The sequence below is a fragment of the Saccoglossus kowalevskii genome, chromosome 7 (genome assembly GCF_978046115.1).
Source record: "Saccoglossus kowalevskii chromosome 7, keSacKowa6.1, whole genome shotgun sequence".
Lineage (NCBI taxonomy): Eukaryota > Metazoa > Hemichordata > Enteropneusta > Harrimaniidae > Saccoglossus > Saccoglossus kowalevskii.
In genome coordinates this window covers 9,575,408-9,590,060 of record NC_140647.1, presented here as the reverse complement: position 1 = coordinate 9,590,060, position 14,653 = coordinate 9,575,408, and the positions used below count along the sequence as shown (strand labels likewise).

The 14,653-nt window shown below is 34.0% G+C and overlaps 2 protein-coding genes across 2 annotated transcripts in view; both read left to right on the top strand.

The window, feature by feature from the left end:
* The window catches only part of LOC100367644 (phospholipid phosphatase 3-like), a 212,664-nt gene that overhangs the window by 23,659 nt on the left and 174,352 nt on the right, over positions 1–14,653 (top strand). The gene's annotated exons all lie outside the window — the stretch shown is intronic.
* LOC100367793 (uncharacterized) lies at positions 81–14,318 on the top strand. Its single transcript, XM_002741542.3, has 7 exons — positions 81–332; positions 1,184–1,307; positions 8,719–8,894; positions 10,021–10,105; positions 11,653–11,840; positions 12,190–12,334; positions 13,708–14,318. Exons 1-7 carry the CDS (start codon positions 85–87, stop codon positions 13,816–13,818), a joined length of 1,077 nt encoding a protein of 358 aa, XP_002741588.3. The 5' UTR covers positions 81–84; the 3' UTR covers positions 13,819–14,318.

Below are 14,653 nucleotides of genomic sequence, written 5' to 3'. Positions count from 1 at the left end.
CTACTGAAACAAAATACACACGAAGCTGTGACGTCATAACAACGTGGTCTCCACGTCATATACAACTAGATTCCGGAAGTGATTATGTTCCCGGCATGTTCTGTTGTGCTAACCAAACGAGTTGTGGTCATCAAATCGATAACGGTGTGCACTCAGTTTTTATCGCGGGTAGGTAGTTTTGTCTGTCGTCCACCTTACTCGACCGACATGGCGGCAGTACATCTCTACCCCGAGATCAATCCATACAACATTGGTCGTTTAAAGGTTGACCATGTCCATGAACTCTACTATGAGCAAAGTGGAAAACAAAACGGTAAACCAGTTTTATTTTTGTAAGTAAATGCATAATTTTATATCTAAATTATTTTAATTTCATCAAAAAAATAAGTTGTACTGTAAGTCTTCCATTTACCTTACACGTATTGCACTTAATTGATCGTTCACGTATTTTTGTATGAAGGTCATATTGTTTACAATTTCTAACAATACGAATCACTGCATATGCAAACATGTATAACTATATACTATAGAATACTTTATTTTCGCTTGAAATCTATTTTCGCTGAAGGAATGCTTCAGTGAAAATAAAATCCAGCGAATATACTTTTTTCCTATCTTTCACATTCAACTCAACAAAAATCAGTGAAAATAAATCCCATACGAAACACCCAAAAAGCCTTTTCAGCAAAAATTAATTCCAGCTAAAATAAAGTATTTTACAGTATATAATTTCATCAAAAATCCATACAATGTAATTCTACTATTAATATAACAATTGCTAACATGAAAAACAAAAATATGTACTGGGGTAATTCCCTCAAATTTGTTTCATGCATACATGTATTTAATAATTTAATAATAATTTATAATCATCATCCAGTATGTGAAAACAATAACAAATAAAGTTCAAGCAAATCTGAATTCATTTTCCATATTTTTTTATTTATGTATATTTGCATGTATCAGTAAACCATATTGAAATAATGAAAGTAATTTACATATCAAACACTCAAAAACTTTTTTCAGTATTTCAGCAGATCTTATCTAATTGAAGAACAAACTCTGCACTGTAAGGAATGTAGATTTCATATTTGTTGAAAAGCAATGAATTTTATGAAAATTAGGCAGCACATAAACCTGGCAAATGTAGTGTTTTTCTGTTGTTTTTTTTTCACATATACAGACATGGTGGACCAGGCAGTGGTGTTAACCAACATGATAGGCGATTTTTTGATCCAAATATTTATCGCATTGTTATGTTTGACCAGCGTGGAGCTGGTAAATCAACACCAGCTGCAGAATTGAAGGCAGGTCTTTTTTGTTGTTTTTATAGGAGTGTTATCATTTCATATTAAGAGGGGGGCGGTAATGGATGGAAGAGGCTGTATTTTTTCCACACACCTCTGACAAGTGCATCTACATATACACTTTTAAGCTCAATTCAGATGCCATCGAAAACCAAAAACTTATGTATTGACCTTTATGCGGACATGCATGTGTATGGGAGCATGCATCCGCCCCTACATCTTGAACATGCCTGGATCTGATTCAAGATAGCCGAATGGAGGCTATTTTTGTGCTGAAAAATCATCGAAATCAAGCATTTCTGGCATTCCAGAACAGGATCTCAGTTGTTTATGGATGGATTTTGTTCAAATTTGGTACAAACATTAGACACTGAGTCCCTAATGCATGTCATTTTGTTTTTCAGATCAAATTTTAAATGGCTGACTGGCTGCCATTTTGTTTTAATGAAGCGGTTTTGGAGCCATATCTCTAACATGCTTTGACTGATTATGTTCAAAATGTATATATTCATAATACAGCATGTCATAGATATACAGATCTATTCAAAAGGGCCGACCAGTGGCCACTTTGTTTCAATTAATGCTGTTCCAGAGCAATATATCTCTATATGGACAAGTACTTGTTTGATGATCAGATACAAGACGACTGAATGTCAACCACTTTAATGTTAAAAAATCATCATAATCAAGCATCAGCTTCTGTATCCATATCGCTGACATGTTTATATTCCAACTATATTACTATAAACACAACTATATATCTTAAATTTGATAACTAATGACACTGACTACAGTGTACAGTACTATGAATTCAATTTTTTAAACCTTGTTTTGTCTACCAGTAGAATGTTTCGGCTAATCTTTTGCTAGTGATCAGTTGCCAATTTAGATTTAGATAATTTAAAAAAATGTCCTGTCATCTCCTTCTGAAAAGTAAAAAAATGTAATAAGTATAATATTTAATTTTCTAATTTTAATGAATATTCATTGATTAGTTTCTCTCTGTTTGTAACTACATGGGTTAACCAATGTTGCTATTTTACCCAGAGTGGAAGCCCAATATATAATTTGAACTGAGTTGAACATATACTCTCCGTTTAAGCTGGAAAATATTGAAGGTCTTCCATACATGTAATTAAAACATGGTCTTGTATACTAAATTAATGTTTCTTTTTAGTCAAATTGGAAATTTGATTGATTTCACTAATTAATCCATTCGTATGTGTGCTTTTTTTTATGAAAATGAGTGGATATTTTTTAATATGACTATTATTTTTATGAGAGATATTTTCAAGGGGATTATCTGAGCCCAGGACTTGTTCAAACAAAGTACGTAATATCAGTAGCATTGAATTTCAGTACATATATTCTACTCAATGCTTGCAGATATAAGGCATTGAAACTACTTTCATGTGAATCAATTTGTTGTGTATTTGACGAGAACTCGGTAGGACAGTGTCAGTTTGCTTGTTCACACATTAGGTGATGTTGTTTCTGGTCAATTCTATACTCTAAAAACAAGTAACCTGTAGAATACTGTGTGGGTAATATTTTTTTTATTGATTTTTGTTGCATTTGCAGCAAATAGTTACCAAACAATGAGAAATCTATAGGATTGAATATACCCCACAGCTGGCTTCACATGCATTGTTCATAGTTCATATGGTGCTTACACCAGGATTTAATTACAGCACCTAGGCGGTATGTTTTTACAGCTTAATGTTCGAGTAATCGCAAGAAATTGACATGACAATAGAAATTCATTAAAGACTGCCACTCCCATGCAATTAACAGCGAGTGAAATTCCTGGGATTGAAACATATATTTTGAAGTCACTGATGTAGGCAACGAATAACTGCAAGTTGACATAAAGACGAGGTAGTTTATTTAATCAGTGGTCAACTAAAGGCTGAAATTATAATTAATTTGTTTATTTCAATTTCTCCTGACGTCAAATAGAATACACTGGTGAAACACGGTAGTAACTGTGGGTGAAAGGATGTTTTGGGGTGTAGTTTACATTGTATATGGAGTGGTAGGTTCGGGTGTAATGTGTTCATTTCCAACTATTATGAAGTCACGTAGAATTTCACTTAATTTATTTTTGCTGACATGTTTTCAAGCATTACATGTGAATCCAATTTTCACTGTGCTGTGTCTCAATATAGTATGAGGGAAATGGCATATTCACTGGAATTTATTTCAGGGGAAAAATGTTTTCAGTGATAATGAAGTATTATGACAGATACCCTCCCCGTGGCTTTCATTGCGTATGCAAGTTATGCAAGTATGCAAGTTCTCCCAATCCTAGTATTCTATGTGATGTACATCTAACATGCCAAAAATGCTGGTGAACGATTTGAACCTGACAAAAATACTTGAAATAGATACCAGGAAGGGGAGGGGGGTAAAAGAAAAGTTATATAACATTTTATTATTCAATAATTTATTAAAATACACAAGTTTGTCCAACTCCCTGTGATACAACACCTCAGACATAGCTCATTGTACTCGGCTGGAGTGTGGGCAAAAAGTTACTATTTGAATTTTTGATATCTTTTTTCATTAATGAGAAAGTTGACCCCGAAGTTAGAGTAACTGTTCAGCAGGAATGGCTTTTTAACTCTTCTGTGATTTTTTTTGGCTTGGCTGATTTTGTCACGGTTCATACTTGACAGGCAGGTCGTACCATCACTAATTGGAAAAACAATCCTGACCCACCGCTACCATGGCAACAGCCAAAGTCTTGTAATAGCAGTGCCCAAATGATCATGCCTTTATTTTGGCTACGTTGCGCACTGGTAAGAGATCACCGGCGCCGACATTGTTACTACTGTCAACGGAATCCCAACGCAGCTTTGAACTTTGAATAAAATGTAAATGCTGCTTCCAATCTAGAAAATACTATCGCAAAACGATTGGAAATTATACATTTAACGGTTGAATACGTCCTAACAATAAAATAAAGTGACTTCTAATGACTGCCATGTTATTTTGCAAACCTCGTATAAGGTGCCCGGTTTTAGTTATAAACAGACGTTAGCTTCACGTTCATGTCCCTTCCATGATAACAGCCGAAAACATATTGCTTGTTTTTTACCGGTTTTCATTGGCAACCGAAGTATTTTTATTTTGTAAACAAATTTTCGTCTGCTATTTTTATTCAGTTCAAATCGTTCAGCGACATTTTTGGCATATTAGGTGTACATCACATGGAATACTATGATTGAGAGAACTTGATGTATGTTGACTGATTTTTATCATAGTACGAAGTACCAGGAAGTTACTCAGTTCCAAATAAAGATTACCAACGTCAAATGAGCAACATTTGACTGGTAATCAAGATTCATGTAATCCATGGCTAACAAGCAACATCACAAGCGAAGTTGTAGCATGCAGTCATCCCGTCAGTGGAGTACCGCAGTAACACGGCATGTTTGCCATCAGCATTGTATTCAAACGAATCACGTGGTGTGCCGTTCTCGTTCAAACCTGGGATTCGATCAATAGGGGAGTCCCATTAAAAAAACACATTGCAAATCATGCAAGTTCAACATTTTCAAACCAATATACTAAAACAGAAATGCTCAGAGATGTAAATGAAGGATAGATATTACATTTCACTATACACATCTCTGTTGATACTATCCCTCACATATTCTACTCCCAATTACTCCTGCGTAAAATGGACTAGCCTCTTCATGTTGACATTCAGACTAAAATCACGTGACAGGCTGTTAAAATTGGCTGTTGCATACTCTTTCGCCAGTCTGGAAAATGTGTTTAATTAACTCACATTCAAGCAACAATGCAGATTTCCCAGTGGGAGTGAGACTATTCAAACTCTGCCACTAAAAAATAGGGGTGTTTTCAGCAAAAAACGAATAACCCTGGAATACACACAATATACTGAATTTCGGAAAAAAATCGTGCATTACTTACAGCAGCAGAATGCCACAGAAATATCAGACGAAACATGAAAACACTATATATTGTATTTCAGCCTGAACCCTCTATATTGCAATTCAAGGAATTAACCCCATATGTGCATCCATTTCCCACCTTGGTATCACCCACCTCTGAAAACAAACTCTTAATACCACGCTGAAGCATTTGGTAATAAATGCCAAGATGTATTTAAATAAATTTGATGACTACCGGTAGTCTCATTTACTGATATCCATGCATCAATACTACCACAGAAACTTTAATAGTCATCATGACAATGTGGTAATTTAGCTAATCTGTAATTATGCTAATTCATGATTTCGCTTATTCAAATAAAGTATATTATTATACATCTGTCACCATAAGTTACAGTGTGCCGTAATTTTGCTGTATTTTATGGGGTATTTTCATCCTACCATATTAGGAAATACAAATTCTAAATATGGAATGATTACGCACATAAGCGTCCTCTGGTGATAAAAACAAACATGGCTGCCAAGTTCGCTGATTCTGTTCTATATATTTTGCATTCAAATGGTATATCCTTGGAAGGAAAAGATGTATACTGGTAATAATAATGTTATTACGAGAATACCTCAAAGTAAGCACTCAGAGAGTAGTCCAGCTGTACTCTCTTTGTGCATACTTTGAGGTATCCTCGTAATAACTTCATATTCTCACAATGTCACTGTTAGTGCTTTCGATAAATCAAGGTTTTATTAATTCATGCACTGAGCCAAATTCGCTAAAATGGCATGTTGTTATTTTACAGTTATACAATTTATTTAGTTGTTTGAACAAACACATGTGTGGACATTTCATGATTAACTGTGGGTAGAAAGAGAACTGTTTCACTGAGTGGATGGTTTCATGGCTATATAACAGTCACACATGTTAGAAGTTCTGTAGACACAGCTGTCATTTTGGTCATTAAGGTTCTACTAAAAATATTAATTTCACTCCTGCTCCTTGAATTAATTTTTTTATGTGTGTTTGGAAATTGATAGTGCAATCTGATTAAAATCTGAATAAAAACAATAAATGAAATATGGAAATTAAAAAAAAAAATTATTATAGCAATATATCATGTTTAAAACATTGTGAATGGACAAAAATCCAATGCTAACTGTGCAAATATTTGTGATATAAACTTGCTATGACATTCAAATAATCAACTACATGTATCAATACTAAACCAGTAATATTTGATAAACTAGTTAAATATAGTTTAATACTAAATATAAAATCATTTGTGGGTATACTATTTAATTGATAGTAGGTGAAATGGGATTTTTTTTTTCAAAACGATGCCAGTTTCGGTCACACTCTCCCTTGAGTGAGCTTTGCTGCATAAACATTTTGGAGTTGCCTGTGCAATGTACATGTATCAGCCGGCATGTGGTGTTGTATGTCAAGAATTGTATGTAATGTAGGTTGATTGTAAAACATGTAAATATAAATAATAAACAGAATAACGACTATGAAAGATTTAAATTTCTGACACTATTCTTGTTCTTTCCATAGATATATGTAGCTATGTTTTATTGCTTATGTATATTCAATTTGTACGCAACTTCTAAAAATTAATTAAATTTGGAAAATCTAATTAAAAAAAGGTGTGAACATATTTACCAAATTTTGTGAAAATCTGTAACATCATCTCTTTATTTCAGTTTGAAAAACAATTAATTTGTTTCTATAAAAGCTGATAATTAAGACAATACACAAACATATGTGACCCATTTCACTCTCAGAATACTCCAAGTTCCAAGTGATCCATAGTATCTCCATGAACAGCCTCCAACCACAGGAATAAAAAATAACATGGATATCATATAATGCTGTTGGAAATGGTTATTAAGACCTATAAAGCACACAATTTTCGCCACCTTGACCTACATTTTAATTCTGTTTTTATGCAGGGGTTTTGGGATAAGTACGTCAGTTTATATAATTGTTGTCAGCTTGTGATCACTTTTGAGATGAGACATTGTTATTCATTTTCTTTAATTTACATTTTTTGACAAATTAGCACTTTATATTAAATAAAATTTTATTTAATGTCTTAATGCTCATGAGTATTTCAAATACATCTCATCTGTTCAATTTTGTGATCATGTGACAACATATTTGTATAATGTTTAGCTAGAAGGGGTTATAACAATATAGGAACAAGAGTCAGTTAGCCATGATCATACAATTAGAGTTGTAAGGTACTGAGAAATGGCTTTGTGTATTCCAGGTACTGAGAAATAGCTTTGTGTATTCAGGGTACTGAGAAATGATTGTGTATTCCAGGTACTGAGAAATGGCTTTGTGTATTCAGGGTACTGAAAAACAAATGTGTATTCAAGGTACTGAGAAATGGCTTTGTGTATTCCAGGTACTGAGAAATAGCTTTGTGTATTCAGGGTACTGAGAAATGATTGTGTATTCCAGGTACTGAGAAATGGCTTTGTGTATTCAGGGTACTGAGAAATGATTGTGTAACCGAGGTACTGAGAAATGACTTTGTGTATTTGAGGTACTGAAAAACGACTGTGTATTCAAGGTACTGAGAAATGGCTTTGTGTATTCCAGGTACTGAGAAATGGCTTTGTATATTCAGGATACTGAGAAATGATTGTGTATTTGAGGAACTGAGAAATGACTTTGTATTCAAGGTACTGAGAAATGTCTTTGTGTATTTGAGGTAATGAGAAATCACTGTTTGTGTTTGAAGTACTGAGAATCGACTGTATTTGAGGTACTGAGAAATGACTTAGTGTATTCAAGGTACTGAGAAATGAGTTTGTGTTACCAAGGTACTGAGAAATGACTTTGTATAACCAAGGTACTGAGAAATGACTTTGTGTAACCTAGGTACTGAGAAATGAGTTTGTGTTACCAAGGTACTGAGAAATGACTTTGTATAACCAAGGTACTGAGAAATGACTTTGTATAACCAAGGTACTGAGAAATGAGTTTGTGTAACCAAGGTACTGAGAAATGTCTTTGTGTAACCAAGGTACTGAGAAATGACTTTGTGTAACCTAGGTACTGAGAAATGAGTTTGTGTAACCAAGGTACTGAGAAATGTCTTTGTGTAACCTAGGTACTGAGAAATGACTTTGTGTAACCTAGGTACTGAGAAATGAGTTTGTGTAACCAAGGTACTGAGAAATGATTTTGTGTAACCAAGGTACTGGGAAATGAGTTTGTGTGTTTTGAGTAAGTACACAAGTACACTGGTTTCTATTGTGGTGTTATTTTGTTTGACATGGGATGAAAATACTAATATTGTGAAAACATTTACAAAAAATTGAACTACAAATCCAGAGTTTCCAGGGTGATAATAGTTTTCCATTATATAAACAATGGAAAGTTCTCCCCCATAATGCATTGCATATATGTGTAGTAACATGCTCAAACTGCAAACAAAATCTTTGATTGCTTTATGCTTGACTAACTGTGTTTTACATAGGACAACACAACATGGCATCTGGTGGCTGACATTGAAAAGATTCGTAAACATTTAGATATTGGTAAATGGGTTGTATTCGGTGGTAGCTGGGGATCCACTCTAGCTTTGGCATATGCTCAAACTCATCCAGATAATGTTAAGGCACTGATTCTCAGGGGAATATTCACACTTAGAAGGTAGAATACATATAAATTATTTCATATCATGCTATGCACAGTCTGAAGGGTTGTCGTTCCCAAGTCATTTATAATGAGTGCTGAATCCACCTCTCCCTCTCCCCAAAACAAGAGTACTGTAAAATCTGTATTAAAAGCCATGGCTTCTGTTAAAATGGTACAATACAACAGAGGGGATGCGGCTTCTATTAGAGCATCTACACATATGAGTACCGGTAATGGTGAATTTTTGGGTCCCAATTGTTCAAAAAGAATGAGTGCGACTTCTATTAGGAATGCGGCTTCTAATACAGATTTTACTGTACAAACCCCAAGTTCACCTTGATTGTTTTACATACTTTCAAGTACATTTCTACTTTGTATGTTGCCTGTTTTTTTTATTGCAATTTACTGAGAATTGAAACAGGGTGACGTATTCAGTTGCCAGAAAATGAAAGTGTATGTCTTCTCTGTAACACAAATCAGATGGAAGATGAACAACATTTTGTGATGTCTTGCCCTGTTTATGCCTAATTTTTGGAAGCAACAAAAATATCCCCAAATTTCAATAAAATAAGCAATGACGACAAGTTCCGATTTATCTTTAGTAATAAATCTCTTGTCAATTCATTTAAGCCAATATTTACGAATCTGTTTTGAATCTAGACAGCAACACCTTAGCATTGATGTACTTAATGACCTTCCTTCTCATTTTGATTTTTTTCTTCTTTGTGTATACTTATCTGCTTTGTCATGTCACTTTTAATTTGTTTGTGTGTGCATTGTATCCTTTATCATTAAGTGATTAAATAAATAAATATTTTGTGTACCAGGGTTTAATTTCATTCATGTTCAATTCTAGACCATATATTATTTCTTGTTGCAATTTAGTCACACACAATACAAAGTTAACTCGAACAACAATTTTCTGTGTGTCAGTTTTAATTCTTGATAACCTTAAGACTGTTATTAATATAATATTATGACCAAAGCAGTGACAAAAGGACAGTCACTGGTTACACTAGACTGCCTATGTTTATACATGTTGTATCTATGTGTTCACAGTTCAACTGTATTGTGTTCATAACTAGGTGCACAATACCAACATCTTTTTTTATAGAATGTATTATAATTTTTTTATTCACAGAAAAGAAGTTTTATGGTTTTATCAAGATGGTGCTAGTCATTTATTTCCAGATTATTGGGAAGTATTTATTAACCAAATACCAGAGGTAACTATTACATAATAAATACAGTTACTATCTACCGGTACTCTGATTCATAATGCTGTATAAACTTTGATCCCTAGTTTATTACTTCTAATAACATAATTATTTCTGAGATTATCCTTCATATCTGAGAAGCTTATCAATCACACTGGGTATTGATTGTTTGTAATTCTTTACTTAATCAATGGGAATGAAACATTGTTCATTTTAATTTTTTTGTTCGTACATACGTAAAATTGTGATTCATTGTTTTGTTATGCAGATTTTGTAATTCTGACCTCAATAGATGCAAAACATGAGGTCATTTCTTAGACATGCTTTGACTAATCACACCTGTATCTCAGAAATGCATTTCAACTGTCATGGGCAGAATAAATAAAGGAATGGCACATACATGTATAACTAGCTCCACATTGTTTCATGTCTGTCCCCTGAGTATAAATAATTGTTCGACACTAATGTTAACAGTCAGTAAAACGGGACAGTGACTTATCATTTACGGGACGTGATTTTTATTAATATGTAACGCAGAAAAAATGACACCAGGCAGATGTGAAGTCACCATGCGTTCTTTTAATTTCCATTATGAGCAACTATGAAAGTTAACACGACAGAAACCTACATAAATACAATAAATATTCAAGATTAATACAATGTCATTGGAGGTATGGAGATCATAATTCCAAGTAGAAACCATGATATCAAAATAGAATAGTTTAGCTACTATGTAAGTACTGAATGTACAAACTACACAATAAACTGAATCATGCCTCTCAATAGACTCAAGTCGACGCATAGAGACTTCCTTCCTTTGAATATAAATAAATAACATCTAATGCGAGTCACAGAAATAATATTGCACTAGAGTAGCGTATATAAACTCACCCCAACCAGTACAATTCAATGATGCCCTATATAATTACATAGTTTCTTTTTACACGCAAACACACCTACAATAATTTAGAACAAATAAACAAGTCGTGATAACTGCTAAACTTGAATCATAACAATTCGCACATTTAAACAGTGCCACAAACTCGGACCAGTTCTCATTTAGAAAAACTACAATTCCACAAATGTATACACAAATATTACATAAATATTACATAAATTGTATGCAAATACAATAATAAAAATGAACAATTCATAATAAGTTTATGTATCCCGAATAACTAATTACCACAATGAACAGGTGAAATGGGCTTTCAATGTTGTTCCCTGCAAACAATGAGTACACGTGGCGTACATGCTCCTACTCGTGTTTTACAAGTTAACGAAATATACAATGTTTACACTAAATTTGCTACAAAATACATTTCAAATATTAGCTATCATCTCACCGAAAGTGAATTCATAAACGTGGGAAGTAGATGGGAAATACTGCACGGGTTGTCGTCCCTCAGTGGTTTCAAAGCGATGCTCACGCCGCAAATCTCAGTGACCAACTGACTGGATGTCAAGTTGAGCACCACTGCACACGCGCAAAGTAAATTACAAGGCTAATTAGAATGCAAATGCATTTGACCTGTCAAAAATAATTTGACCAACAGGCAGAAAGACATGATTTGTTAAGCGCTTATTATAAAAGGCTGACTGGGGATGATGAGAAAGTGAAACAAATTTGTGCTAAGTCATGGAGTGCATGGGAGTGTGCCACGTCTAAACTTGTTGTGGATCAGGAAAACATAGCAAGAGCAGCTGTGTGTTCATGGGCATTGCAGTTTGCTAGAATTGAGTGGTAAGTGGAAAACTCAAATAAATGGAAATATGAATAGTAATAACTGCCAGTGTATATAGTGAATTCATGTAGTTTTAATCATGGAGCTAAAAATTTTTTTAGCTCCATGTTTTAATCCAAGTAGAATCTTTTTTTTTTAAGTATATACTATAATAATGGATGCAAGAATACATCCTGTCTGATTTCGTTGACAAAGATGTCAGTAGTGTTGACTGCTCTCCTGTCCTCACTGCAACTTACTAGTACTTAACTCTTAAATGGAAGTAGCAGATTTCCACAGATTGGCGCAATATACATGCAATATTGTATATTCTCTTGGCTCCTCCACATTTCTGTGTTGCTTTTCTAGTCACTATTTTATTCATGGTGGATGGTTTAAATATGATGACCAACTGATCAAAGAAGTCGAGAAAATACGGCATATACCAGCAACCATTGTACAAGGCCGATATGATGTTGTATGCCCTGCTAGGACTGCATGGCAGTTACATAAGGTAAGACAATGCAACATTTGGTTGGTTTCAATCATAAATTTTAATTTGAGGGTTTTTTTTTGGATGAAAACCTTGATAGACAACTTGATCCATCATCAGTCCTATTAATAATGTACCTGGGCTTGTACAGAAGTTAGCGTTTCACCTCACATCGGGAGGACGTGTGGGATTCCCCAAAAAGAAATATTACAAAATGTTTGTATGGTGTTCCTGTCCTCAGTGCATGTTATTATTCATGCATCCTTATCACTAGGTGTAGCAGATTTCTGTCTGATGAGTGGCTTCTTTTTTGCTTGTCAACCCTCACTGGGGCTTTTGGATCTAGAATTAAGTGTTCTTTGTCTGTCTACATATTAACTTATTGCCTGCTGAAAGCCTCCAGGAATTGCCAAAATGAATGAGAAAAAAAATTGCACGAGCATCATTACTGATGAAACAGCTGTCCAGGATTTTTCAATAAGCTGTCTCTATTTTCATTCATGATTGCCTAAATTGTGATATTTTGTTAAGATCACCTGGGAGAAAAAGTCACGTAATTAGTATGCTCTGTATTTTTATTGGTTTCATACACATTCCTTAGCATAATTTTCACTGTTAACTGAAGATTGCTGTGAGCATATGCAAATAAATCTTCATACTCGCCTTAAAAAACAAAAATTATAACATAGAATATCACCAGTTTAATATTTTGGTACAACATTTTTCAGATTTTTTTTATGACTCAATTTAATTTGTCAATGAGAAAAAATTGACATTAACCTTGCTTTCATGTCTCAATCAATTTATTTTTAAAAGAACATGAGCAGAAGTTGACGTTCTTTTGCAAATTCCCTCACTTAAAACATTATACTGTAGAATACTTTATTTTCGCTTGGAATTTATTTTCGCTATTTTCGCTGAAGGGATGATTCCGTGAAAATAAAATCCAGCGAATATACTTTTTTTCCTAAATTTCACATTCAACTCATCAAAAATCAGTGAGAATAAATTCCATAAAGAATGCCCAAAAAGCCTTTTCAGCGAAAATTAATTCCAGCGAAAATAAAGTATTCCACAGTAATACTTTGTTTCACCCCATGTCCAATGCTCCTAATCATAACCCATCTTAGTAAGTCTAGGTGTCTCCATTGTTACTAACACTCTTTGAAACTGTCTTCTCTGTTATGCGTTCCCCATAAGACATTGTCGTAAACTAGAGCACAATTCTCATAGCTACATATATCAATTCACACCAACTATTTTGACATGTGTTTTCACTTGCATTTCCTAACTTATAATCTGCCTAAATCATCTATATCTATAGTAGATAAAGTAGACTGTAAACCATTGTACAATGCTATTTGTCTTGATACATATGTGTTCTATTGCTGCAGAATTGGCCTGAAGCTGAGTTTCATATAGTACCTAATGCTGGCCATGCTTCAAGAGAAATAGACACAGCAAAATTGCTAGTAGAAGCCGCTGATAAATACAAGAGTTTGTGATCATATCCCCCTGGATGATGTTAACCACTAACACATCCATGTGTAAGTCCCTTATGTTTGCATCCTGGCAGCATTTCTTTTTAATAATAATTTAAGAAAATGCTTTTCCCAGATTAAATTGTAGTAAAGTGTAGTTTATGGCATCACACCAATTACCACCACTGTTTGTTTATAAGAGAAGACCAGGCAAATAAAATACTGCTTCCAGATGAAAAGGCTCCACAAATGTAGGAGAATGCCATTTGCTGCTTTTTTATAGCACTTTTCATTCTTTATATATTCAATTTTTCATCAGTATTATGTAGTCCACATTTAATCTTGATTCTTCAGCAAATGATTGTGGGTAAAATATATCATAGCTACTTTTGTGAAAAATCAAGAAAATGATTTCATCTATAACTTGAGAAATTGTCATTGGGTGTATTTCTCGTGTATATAATCTCATAAGGGAAATCAAAATAAAGATATTGCCAAAAAGATAAAATAAATAAAAATCATTATTTTGGCTGTTTGTGTCAATTAATTAAGATTCCGACACAAAGACATAAGGAAGCTGGATGACGATTGTCGTTGCAGAGCTCGGCTGAGGAAAAACTTACCCGCCGTCATGCCCCTGTTCCTAGGCATCTTTAAGAACATGCAATGCCTGATTTATCACCATCAAAGCAGTATTGTGTATTGTCTGATTATAATTCTGACTGTTCGACTGCTACTCGACTTCACCGCCAACTCCATAGCAAGTCTATTATAAAGAAGGTGCCTGTGGTTAAACAAAGGGAGACCTAATGGAAAGTCATACGAGGCGCTTCTAGCCAAGTCATAAAAGCAGTTTACT

What these genes read in the sequence shown, in the direction of transcription:
- LOC100367793 (XM_002741542.3), top strand. Translation starts at nt 85, where the DNA reads ATGTTCCCGGCATGTTCTGTTGTGCTAACCAAACGAGTTGTGGTCATC. An exon ending in GGTAAACCAGTTTTATTTTT is followed by an intron (nt 333 to 1,183) that starts GTAAGTAAATGC and finishes TCACATATACAG; the next exon opens with ACATGGTGGACCAGGCAGTG. An exon ending in TTATTAACCAAATACCAGAG is followed by an intron (nt 10,106 to 11,652) that starts GTAACTATTACA and finishes TTTGACCAACAG; the next exon opens with GCAGAAAGACATGATTTGTT.